Source organism: Tenrec ecaudatus, chromosome X (genome assembly GCF_050624435.1).
Source record: "Tenrec ecaudatus isolate mTenEca1 chromosome X, mTenEca1.hap1, whole genome shotgun sequence".
NCBI classification, from domain to species: domain Eukaryota; kingdom Metazoa; phylum Chordata; class Mammalia; order Afrosoricida; family Tenrecidae; genus Tenrec; species Tenrec ecaudatus.
The window spans coordinates 110,030,159-110,042,345 of NC_134548.1; the positions used below are offsets into that span (position 1 = coordinate 110,030,159).

A 12,187-nucleotide genomic window follows, 5' to 3' on the forward strand; every position below is an offset into this window, starting at 1 on the left:
TTGGTGGTTGACGGACAGAGAACACTGGCTTCTTTTTCAGGTAGATGATTTATTGTGCCCAACATGGTGCTGAGTGTGTAACTTTGTATTTGGGTCAAATTTTTCTTGTTTACCTTTGTAATGGTGCCCCCCCACGGTGTAAACCCCACATGAGTGCTGGTGCCGCATCAAAGAAAGGAAAAATAGCCACAATTGAAAATAAACTGGAAATAATAAAGTGATTGGAAAGAAGCGCAGCATCATCAATAATGGTCATTGGACAAGCGATAGGCCACAATGGGTCAACCATCCGAAAAAAAAAATTCAGAGGGTAAAGTGAGAATAATGGAGCATATGACATGCTCTGCCCTGAAGAAAGTTACACTAATGACTAAGCAACACAGTGGTTTAATTATTGAAATGGAAAGGCTATTGATAATTTGGTTAGATGTTCAAAATCAGCATAATAGGCTTCTTAGCCCTACTTTAGTGCAACACAAGGCTGGAAACCTTTTCAATGATTTCAAAGCTGCATGTGCAGCCAGTGAAGAGGATCTGTGATGAAAAATGTGTTGCCAGTAGGGGTTGACTCAACCTTTTCAGAGTGAGGATAAATGTACATAATATTAAAATATAAGGTGGAGTCGTGAGTGCAGAAGTAAGTGCTTTGAGGAATTTTCTTGAATTGTGGAAAAAAAATTTACCAGGGCAGTTACTTGCCAGACCAAATATGTAATGTAGATATGACTGGCTTCTTTTAGAAAATACTTGAAAGGACTTATATTTCGACAGGAAAGGGCAGGGAATTTCATCAGTGCATACAGCATCCAAGGCTAGACAGGTTAATTTTCTTTCTTGGGAGTCATGCATTTGGGGATTTCAAGCTCAAGCCTTTGTGTATAGCTTCCTACTCTGCCTTAGCATGCCTTAGCATGAAGGCATGTCTTCCAGCTACTTGGAAGGTAAACACAAAAGCTTGGGTTACAATGACCATCTTTGAAGATCGCATCTTGTACCATTTGGTCTCTACTGATGAGGACTCTTGTGTGGCCAGGAAAATTCATTTCAAGGAATTTCAAGAATATTTCAAGAAAATGTTTCTTGAGCTTGACAACGCATTCAGATATCCAATCACTTCAGATGATCGTCACCCCGGTGTGAAGATCATATTTTACACACATGCACACACACACGCACACACACACACGCTGAATGAGAGAAAGCACATGGCTCTCTCTTCAGTGTAGTACTACATGTAGTTACTTTCCTTGGTACAGAATTATTATTGTCCTGCACTTACTCTGCTGAAGGTGTTTTAAATCTAGTTTCTATCTAAAACACCTGAAACATCATGGGCAAGACAGACAACCCTCTCAATTCTTTCACCGCTTTGTCATTCTGATTCACAATTCCTACCTATCAACCTGGGAACTGATCATTTAAAATGACTTTACTCACTATTGTAATCCACTAACATTTATTTAGGACCACGCATAGGGTTGTGCTCTGACCCAAGGCCATTTGGCTTCCCTGACAGGATGCCACAATGTTTCCTCTCTAGTTCAGGGTCTTGTTCTTAGTGTGGCATGACCAGTCCCCGGTTTTGTCTATAGATGGAGAACAAATGCCTTTTTCAAGGAAAGATTCTCATGCTTCAGTCCACGCACCTCTGCCTTTTTGTTCTGTCAGTTGGCCATGAGGTAAAATACATTCCCACAGGAGTTCCAGCTAAATACTTTGCTCTGAGAAATACCACTCTCAGGGTTACTGTCGCTTTCTTTCAGTCATTCAGCCAATTCTTCTTATGTAGGTAAGCTGCTGCTTACAAAGATACATCTTCAGAAAATTGCTTGGTGAGCCTGTGATCAGAGCAAGGACAATTGGTTCACCCCGAGAAGTAGCTTTCAGCTAAGAAAGCTTGAAGCCCTTTTAAACATCCTGGAGATGGCTCTGGCAATGAGCGAAATGTTCCATTTATCTTAGCCCAGAGTTCTCCCTCAGAGAGTGTTTGAGATAGAAACGACTACTCACATTTTCCTCTGATTTTTGCTCTCTTTTCTATGCTTAAACAATCCGTTCACACAGTACTGCTCGAAACACAGATTTACAGTTGATTTGGTTTCTGTTTACTAACAGGTAGTAATTTCTTTCTTACCTATGGCCCAAGTCTACAGTCTCTTGATTTACTCCCATATTGTTTGTAGATTTAAAAAATGTGTATATATTCAAATTACTAAGACACATCTTACGGGAGACGACCTGTTCTGAGATTCTTATATTATTTCTTCCATTAAAAAAGTTAAATCATTGTTTATAAGGGTAACATTCAGGTCATCCAATAAGTCAGTGGAAGGGTCTCATGCAAATTGTTGATGCCAAGTTCGGTCAATTTTATCTTGATCCCAGTGTTTGTATAATATCGACTTCTTTTAAAGGTGATACCCTCTATTTTTCTGTACCCAAGTATATTTTGTAATGTTTCCTGCAACCACTTTTCAGTGTGCATGCCTTTTTCTTTTATGGACACCTACCAAGAAGTTGTGGTTTCTCCGCTACCTTTAATAGGTGTTTGTATTCGGAGGGCTCAGGGCCTTTTCCTTGATAAGAGATGCTGGTGAAAGCCTCTTTTCTATTCCTGAGACTGGCCTAGCCAAAAGAGGCACACATTCTCAGGCCCTGATTAGCTCCCCCAGGGCTGGGTTATGCCCGGAGGCCCTGAAAATATCAAGGTTGCTTGAAGTGAAGAGGGACGTGCTCCCTGAAAACTGAAAAACTATGGAAGTTTCTGAAGGCCATCACCCAACGTCAATCTCCCACTCGCCCTCTTTCCCCACTCAAATGAAAAATCACTTTGTCTTTTTTTCTCATGAAAAGAATGCAGACTGGGAGCAGGAGCGTGGGCAGGCAAAAAACCAAACCAAAACAAAACAAAGAGAAAAAAAGGAGAAGGAAGACCACATTCTTGGCCTCCTCTTCCGATGGCTTTTGTTCACTTGGGATTTAGGAGTAGATTTCAGAGGAAATGGTAAATAGTAATCGCTGGAAGGAGAGGAGATAGAAGAATAGTCTACTGTCCCAGGAGCCTAGGAAGAAAGAGGCAAAATCTCAACAACAACAAAAAGTACAAGTAGCCTGGAACCCCAGGGGAAGATGCTGTTCCTTTCTGGCAGTCAGAGAAAGGCAACTACAACTAGGGAGATGGGACGAAGAAGAGGAAGGAAAGAAGTGGCAAGGCCAGGGGTAGGGGAAGGAAAGGAGGGGGGCGGGCCCTCCTCTGCCGCACTGCTGGTGGGAGGGGAAATTAGGGACCCGAGTTGGTGGATGACGTAGCTCTCACGTGACCAAGAGCTGACGTGTGCAGAAGTCCTTGTCCTGGTTGTTGTTCCCGTCTGAGTATCAGCTCCCCATTGCCCTGAGGGCGGGAGGACCTGCTGCCCAGGGGAAGGAGGTGGAGGAGTAGGAAACTGTCCCAGATTCCTGCAGGTCAGTGCTTGGGAGATTCCATAAGGTGGAGTTAGCAGAGGGCAGAGGGCGGAGACCGTCGCGGGTCTTGGGGTGCCTCTGCCCGTCTCTCCCACTCGCCTCCTGCTTTTCAAGACTTAACCTCTGTCCCGCCAGCAGGTCGTTTAGATGCTGCGAAGCGGTGAGCAAGGGGCGGGTGTTTGGGGTGGATCCCAGAGATCGGGGGTGGGAATCTGCTGGGAGGAGAGGCCCACGATCCTGAAAGGGAACTGTGGCCTGGGTGTTGGCTCCTAGTCCACCAGGACAGTGTCGGCGGGTGGAGCTGAGCACCGAGAGTGGGTGAGTTACCACGTGGTGTGTTAGTGAAACCCCCAAGAGAGGTAATGGGGGCGGGAAATTTTTGACAACTGGGTCTCGGAATTAGGAAAGAGTTTCGTGTTCTGGGGACCGGTCCGTCCACCAAAGCACTCACTAGCGGCTGTTTCCCCGTCTTTCCGCCCGCGACTGTCGCTTCCTGACCATGACTCTGGCTCTAGTGGGTCCCAGGCTCTCTCGGGGTGGCCAGTCTTTCCATAGGTTGCAGCACGTCGCCAGGCAAGAGGAGAGGCAAGAAATTAACCCTGAGCAGTGAAGGTCGATTTGAGGGTAAGGTCATCTGGGTATCGCCAGAGGGGCGCGAGTGGCGGTGGGGCGAAACCAGAGATGGCGATGCAGGTTCTGGTCTGAGTCCCAGTGCGGTTCTCGCTCCCCCGGGACTGTGGGGAAATGGCGTGCGTTGGGGAGGGGGGGGGACCGGAGGGAAACCTATCAGAGAGTTTGTTCCTAATCCTCCTCTCTCATCCAGCAGTTAGTCCCCATGTTTTCCATCTGTCATCCTCCAGGTCTGCTGTAGCAGGTGGCCCCACTTGAGGCGGGAGAGGAAGTTTCCCCTGGATTAGTCGAGGTCGGTGTGGGTGTGGGGGCTGCCTGGAGTGGGAGGGGAGGGGCTTGCGATCAGCTGAGGTCTAGGCGGGCTGGTCTACGCCTGCCTTATTTTCTTTCCAGTTAAGGGGGCGGGGCAGGCATGTGCGGGGGTTTGGGCTGGAAGAGAGGCGGAGAGAGGTTTTTGTTTGTGATTGTTTTTAAACGGACTCAGGAAAGCTGACACCGGAACAGGGACGAGTCGCCGGGGAGCCCTCCGTCCGTACTAGCTTGTTCTCTCTGCAGATCTGAAGGGTCCTTGGGCGTGGCGCACTTCTAGGGGCGGGAAGAAGGAGCAAACTCCGGTGGAGGTTAGTGACGGGGTGCTTCCTTCCTGAGGATGCCTGAGGTTGGGAATGGCTGGTCGCTGTAGCTTTTGCTTTGATTCTGGGTAGGTGTGAGCTGCGGTGGGGGTGGGGTGTTGGAAGAAGGTGCAAGGGGGAGGGTAGAGAGTTTAACAATCTACCTTTCACACCAAACACTCAATGACTACTTTCCTGCGCCTCCCTCTGGATAACTTTGTGAGGGAAGACAAACAGAGGATACATTCAACCCCATTTCATCCTCCATCCTCAGGTCAACGACCAGAATCAGCTGCTGTTGCCTTGAAGTGGCTGAAGACCACCCACCCTCCACAGGCCCCGAATTCAAGCCCAAAGTCATCCTTCTCACAGCCTGAGTGACTCCTCTGTTCCTTGGTCCCTGCTACTGTCAGGGACGATTGCATGGGCTACGCCAGGAAAGTCGGCTGGGTGACTGCGGGACTGGTGATTGGGGCTGGCGCCTGCTATTGCATTTACAGACTGACCAGGGGAAGAAGACAGAACAAGGAGAAAATGGCTGAGGGTGGGCCTGCGGATGTGGATGATAATGGCGACTGTTCTGGGGCAAGGTACAACGACTGGTCTGATGATGATGATGACAACAGTGAGAACAAGGGTATCGTTTGGTATCCACCTTGGGCTCGGATTGGGACTGAGGCCGGAACCAGAGCTAGGGCCAGGGCCAGAGCCAGGGCCATTCGGGCACGTCGGGCTGTCCAGAAACGGGCTTCACCCAACTCAGATGATACTGTTTTGTCCCCTCTGGAGCTGCAGAAAGTTCTTTGCCTGGTTGAGATGTCTGAAAAGCCTTACATTCTTGAAGCAGCGTTAATTGCTCTGGGTAACAATGCTGCTTATGCATTTAACAGAGATATCATTCGGGATCTGGGTGGTCTCCCAATTGTTGCAAAGATTCTCAATACCCGAGATCCCATAGTTAAAGAAAAAGCTCTAATTGTTCTCAACAACTTGAGTGTGAATGTGGAAAATCAGCGTAGGCTTAAGGTATACATGAATCAAGTGTGTGATGATACAGTCACATCTCGCTTGAACTCCTCTGTGCAGCTGGCCGGACTAAGACTGCTTACCAATATGACTGTGACTAACGAGCATCAGCACATGCTTGCCAATTCCATTTCAGACTTCTTTCGTTTGTTTTCAGCGGGGAATGAAGAAACCAAGCTTCAGGTTTTGAAACTTCTTTTGAATTTGGCTGAAAATCCAGCCATGACTAGAGACCTGCTCAGGGCCCAAGTACCATCTTCACTGGGCTCCCTCTTTAATAAGAAGGAGAATAAAGAGATTATTCTTAAACTTTTGGTCATTTTTGAGAATGTAAATGACAATTTTAAATGGGAAGAAAATGAACATACTCAGAATCATTTCAGCGAAAGTTCCCTTTTTTCCTTTTTAAAAGAATTTCAAGTATGTGCTGATAAGATTCTGGGGATCGAAAGTCACCATGATTTTCTGGTGAAAGTAAAAATTGGCAAGTTTATGGCCAAACTGGCTGAGCACATGTTCCCAAAGAGCCAGGAGTAATGTATTGATTTCTAGAAACAATGCATATTGCGAACTATTCCTTTCCTCCACTTTGTTTATGTGGGGAAAGAAATCCTTTCAGCTGCCAATTTTGAAAAATGATTATTATCATGATAGCATCGATGCCGATATTTTCCAAGTTGGTCTTCAGGTTTAAACTGGATGAATAATATGATTACTTGTTCCAAAAACATGTTTGCTTTGTTTCTTGCTGCCTAGATTGAAATATTTTGACTATTTTCTCTGCATAAGGGACAGTGAGCCAATTCATCATAAGTGAGCTCCGTTTTGTCATTTGCATTGACCTCCTTTGTGTCGCATCAATAAAAGTTTGAATTGTTTCTGGAAAGAAAGCAGGGGGGTCAGGGGGGCATGTGTTAACCAAAGAATGAAAGAAATCATCTTTGTCTTTTGGTTTACAATCTGCTTGGAGAGATAAAGAAATATCCATCAGAAAGATAACAGAATAGTTTCAGCATATGCTCATTGTCAAATATGCTCTCCCAGAACACAGAGGAGGCAGAGGTGTCTGCAGGTGACCTTAGTAGTCTACTAAAGTTTCCTGGAGGAACAAGCATGTAAAATGGGTCCTACATGGGGTAGGACAGGAAGAGCATTTGCTGAGAGGGGGTAATGGACCTGAGGATGGTGTGAGAAAAACATGGAGGTAGGAAGCCTCTTTCAGGAAGGAAACCTATCTGCTTAGCATGGAGAGTGTGGCCTGTTGGATTAGAAAAGTGGAAAGCTATTTGAATATTATCTCACGGAATACTAAGAGCCACTACATTTTTTTCAAGTAGAGAGAATATTTGGGATCCATTTAAGAATCTCTCTTTCTATGGGACAGGGTGAGGCAGAATGAACATTTTGAACCTTGGCGAATGGGAATGAGTTTACCCTGGAGCCAAGTTTGTAGGGGGCCATTTGGCAATACATACAATAAATAAGCTTTAAATAAGCACGTTTTTTCACTCTGCCCTAAGAAAACAGTAGAATAAGTGGGGCCAAGGAGTATTTGTACAAGGCTATGGAGCCCAGAACTGTCTGAAATAGTAAAAATAGCATCCTCAGTTGGTTGCACAAATGATGGCATGTTCACATAGTGGAATAGAATAAACATGTTATTGGACATTTATATTGCCAGGATAAGCTAATCACCAGTATTGTTATGTGAGAAACGTAGGTTAGATAGTGATGCTCATAGTATGAGTTCTCTTTTATAAAAAGAATAATAAAATATGTTTAAATAGATATTAAATAATCTGAAAATACAGATACCCAGACTTATCTTTTGGGTGGACGGTTAATGCGTGATTTTTAAAAATATTTACTTTTATTCATCTATGTGTTCTTGTTTATGTACAATGAGCCTTAATGTTTAGGGGGAAATTGACACATTTGACTGTGACTTGGGTTGAAGTTGATGAGCAAATTAGTTTTCCATTCAATAATCTAGACACATTTTGTTCAAGTCAGTAATTGCAAGCCATGAAGTCATTGCATTCTCCCCACTTCATCCTTCTTTCCCAGCCCTGCCTGCCTGTGGAGCTCCCAGAGCAGCTGCTACCATTTTGGTCGCCTAAGGTTAATTGTTCTAAGGAATAGGTCCTTTCCTGGTGTTATTGTTCATCTATAGGCCTATCGATTGTTTGGCTCAAAGCTGGACCACGGGAGTAAGTTCAGTTAAAGGGTGTCTAAGAGCCATGGTCTCTGGGGTTCCACTCTCTTTATCTGAATAGTAAGCCTGGTCTTTTTTATGATTTTGAATCTTGTCCGAAATTTTTCTCCCACTCTATCCAGGACCTCGTCTGGTGATCCCTTGTAGAGCAGTGGACAGTGGTAGCCAGGCAGCATCTGCTTCTGCTTTTGGGATCATGCAGGTTGCAGTTCACTTAGTCCAATAGTGCTTCTTAGGGGATTTTTGAAAAAGAAAATTGTTGGGAATGAAGCAGGTTGGAGTATGTACTATGTAGGAAAATATTTACGTAGAACAATGAGTGGGCTTGAAACTTCCTCTCTGAAATGACAGACGAGTGGAGAAGAAGGGGATTACATGAAGTGGTCCAGGTTTTCACAGTGTCCTGGCACATAGCCGTTAATCGCAAAAAACGAACACCTTGAATGCCTTAGAATGCAAGCTTGATAATGTTTTGGTTGACCTTTGTTTTGCTGGGGGATTCTGCCACGGGTCAGTGTCATTGAATAAAAAATAGCAGCAATAAAAGCTAGCATTTATTAAGTGCCTGCTTTGTAGAGGTCTGTCATTCCTGCAAGGAGTGTTTTTGTTCTTTTTAAAGAAGTGTTTACTCAGACATGAGAGCTCACCAAACTCCACAACATAGTCTTAGAACCTAGGACCTAGTTGGGTTGGAAGACCAGGTGATATATATTGCTTTAATATATGAGACAAGGAAAAAGTCAAATCTTCTGATTAGTTCAGTACTAGTTTTCACCCCATGTCTCCAGATACTCATTCTAGTGTCTGTAGTAGACAAAGTGGTCAGATCCTGGTTGGTCTGGAGTTCTTGGATTTGGTAACCTGGCTGAGCTGTCCACCAGTGAGGACTCACCTGACACCAGAGGGAAGGGGTAGTGGGAAAAGAAACATTTTGCTTGCTCCAGTGTTGGGTGAAAGAAGCAAGTTTGGGAGGGGGATGAGGATGACTCTAGTTGAAAGTCCATTGAGTTTGAAAGGTCCCTGGGTGGGCAAATGGATTGCACTGGGCTGGAAACTAAAACGAAAAGGTTCATTGTTTGAACCCACCCAGTAGCACCTCAGCAGAAACAGGCCTGGCCATCTGCTTTTGGAAAGTGTGCAACCCAGAAAGCCCCACAGAGCAGGGCTGCTCTGTAACGTAGGCTCTCCTAAAGCACAAATCAGCAAGAACAACAAAGAGCAAAGGGAAAATCAGCAGGAAAATAACATCAGAGAAGCAGGGGCACACTGTTACCCTTTGAATGCATTCTTCTTGAGGTCACGGAGTAGAGGCCTCAGCTGTAAGTAGGATTGGGGATGGAGGGCATAGGAGTGGATGTGGTCCTCCAGAGTGGACAGGCGGAGGATTTCTATTGAATCCTATTGGGCAGTCATGGCGAGCAGCACAGAAGTGGAACAGTCTATGCCTCCCCAGACCTTTTCATTCTCTGTCCATATAGGTAGATTCTTCCCATGAAAGTGGATCATGCTGCAGGTACATTTTCAGAGCCTGATTTCATCCCCTCCACCCCTCCCCTGCGAAGGATCATTAATATTCCCTGGAGATCATTTAGAAAATAGAGACAATAAGTGCAAATTTGTTTCCTGACCCAGAAAGGCAGCTTGAACATCTAAAAAAATTCCATTTGAAGCATGTTGAACGTGAGGCGTCGAGTGACTTTTCTGACTCAGGTGACCATGAGATGAATTTACCAATAATGAAAAGACAAGAAGTCTTGCTGGCACAATGGTTAAGCCCTTGGCTACTAATGGAAAGGTCTGCAGTTCTAACTCAGCGGTGAGAGAAAGGACTTGGCACTCGGCTCCCAGGAAGAAGACGGTCGTGGAAACCCTGTGGGACAGTTCTACTCTGTCTTACCGGGTCTCTGTTAGTCAGAATCGAGTAGACCGTGCACAACAAGGCAGGCGATCCAAAGCCAGGGTGAAGCAGAAGCTCCAGCTTGACCAGCTCCCATTTGCTCTGGTGGCTCTCTGCACCTCACTATGTCTCTTCTCAGCCCTTCTGTTTCCTTCCGGGAGTTAGCTGGTGATAGGATTTAGGGGCTTTTGTGTTTCTGTGTCTTCTGAGGTGGCCCTTTTAATTTCCATGCATTCATACCATAGTCCAAACAAAACAAAACCCAAACCCACGATATCCACTCATACTGACCCTACAGGACAGAGGAGAATAGTCCTATAGGATATCCAAGGCCATGATATTTATGCAACAGACTGCTTACATCTTTCTCCTGTGGAGGCTCCTAACTGCCAGTCTGTCAGTTAGCAGCTGGTTCCTTTATCGTGCACCACTGGTCACTTAGAATAGTCACTGTCAGTGTTGTCATCCAGTGATTCTGGTTGCATCTGGGTAATACGTGGTTTTTTAAAACAATTTTTTGGGGGGAGCCCTCGTTGAACAGATACTAAAAGGACTGAACTAGTCCAATGTACATGGCAGGCACTTTTGTTGTCCCCATCTGGTTTTGTTGGCCTTTGGGGAAACTGTGAGGGGAGACAGCTGTGTGACTGCCTGGGCCGGGCCGGCCACATCCCCAATGTTCCCATGGTTTTACTGTTTTACTGTGGACATCAGCACCCTTGGTCATTTGGACAGGAGCACCGTTGGTTGGATTGTGGCAGTGAACGTGTTCATGAGCACAGGGTCCTCTCTTTAGAGGATGGCTGCTTTCGGGCATCCGAGGAAATCAGGAACGTCAGGGGATGGCCTGCTGTCTTGGTTTTGTTCTCTCTCTCTGAACTGTTAGGAATTGGAGAGCAGCCGATAGCAGTGCAAATGTGGTCCAGGTGATTTTACAAAGCTAGTGTTCAACTCCATTATCAGGTTCCACTCCAAACATAACCATTGAAAGGCTCAGAAAACCAGTTTTCTGGTTTTTTTTTTAAATTCACATTTACTTGCCTTGTTTCAAGTGACATTCACAGTGTAGGTTTAGCAAACTGATGTGGTTCTGGCAATTTGTGTCTATGGCTCTGTTTGGTTGATTTTTCGGCTCCCATGAATGGCTTTTCTTATGATGATTCTGATTATTTTCGTTGTGTGCTTTTTACATTGTTTATATCTGTCCCATTCTAGGCTGATGGTTTTCTCTGTTTAAACCATGACTCTTGAGGCCACAGCTGTCTCACTGGCCTGCCAGGGAAAAAGGACTCGGTTATTGGCCCCTGGTTTGTTGTGCTCTGAGGGTGGGAGAACTGATGCTCACTTTTCACAATGGTATAATCTCCACCCTTGATCCTCTCCATTGAGCCTCTCTCCACCCTTGAGTGAAGGGCATGGGCCTTGCGGTGCTTGGCAATGGGCATGGGGGCAGAGGTGGGAGTCCTTTCCCAGCCGTCATGGTAACTACTAAGGGAGAAGTCTCATATATTTGTGTCAGCTCAGGCGGGAAACAATTAGATTCTAGAACAGGGGTGATGAACTTTTTTTTTCTTCCCTTGCCAAAGCCATTTAAATATAACATTATTTGCAGGCAATACTGGTTAAACATTTGATTAACTCACCTCTCGTGTGATGGGTGGAACTGCTTCTCTTTGGAGAGGCCTGTCATTTAGCTGATACTGATGAGGTCTAAGGCCGGACATTCTCCACCCTCTTCTAGAGGAAGAAGGCCCTATTCGATCCTTGACTTGGAGGACAGCATTTTGCATTGCCTGTGCATTTGAACAGATTTGGGGGTTATTTTTCACATTGAACTCTATTTTCATCATCTTTATTGTGTTTCTTAAACCACGAGTAAGGAATGCATGCTTTTAGAAAACAATGAGACGCGTCAATGGACTTAACAGACTACTCTCCCTATGTCCATCTTCACAGTCACTTACTGTGAGCAGTCTGATGTCTGCAATGTGCATACGTGGACATACACACATTTCTAACAGCGCATGCACGCCCACTCCAAATTGTGTTCTGTTCTGCAACCTTTTTTAAAAAAAAACTTAGCAACATACCATCTATCTATCCATATATCATCATTTAACTTTGCTCATGGTGTCTTTGTCGACGATCTACCTTTTAGGTAGTCATAACTCTCCTTAATGGTTTGGGGTTATGCTTAAGGAGGAAAAATGATAGAATCTACCATTTTAAGGATTTCTTTTATTTTCTTCAAGCTTAAAAATAGCTCTCTCTGTTTCCCTTTTTAATCCTTCTAATACACATGTGTGTTATGAAGTAGAGATGTAAGTTTACTTGTTTTTTAATCAA

At 45.0% G+C, this 12,187-nt stretch overlaps 1 protein-coding gene across 5 annotated transcripts; it reads left to right on the top strand.

Moving 5' to 3' along the window:
* Positions 1-3,322: 3,322 nt before the first annotated feature.
* On the top strand, positions 3,323-11,933 carry ARMCX3 (armadillo repeat containing X-linked 3). 5 transcript variants are annotated; one of them, XM_075539443.1, is made up of 5 exons: positions 3,323-3,462; positions 3,978-4,086; positions 4,323-4,384; positions 4,577-4,712; positions 4,978-11,933. In XM_075539443.1, the coding sequence occupies exon 5, from the start codon at positions 5,127-5,129 to the stop codon at positions 6,264-6,266; it is 1,140 nt and encodes a 379-aa protein (XP_075395558.1). In that variant the 5' UTR covers positions 3,323-3,462; positions 3,978-4,086; positions 4,323-4,384; positions 4,577-4,712; positions 4,978-5,126; the 3' UTR covers positions 6,267-11,933. The 5 variants fall into 5 exon arrangements, with proteins under 5 accessions (XP_075395558.1, XP_075395557.1, XP_075395561.1 ...); XM_075539442.1 differs by having other exon boundaries at positions 4,648-4,712; XM_075539446.1 differs by having other exon boundaries at positions 4,007-4,086; positions 4,648-4,712.
* Positions 11,934-12,187: the final 254 nt, after the last annotated feature.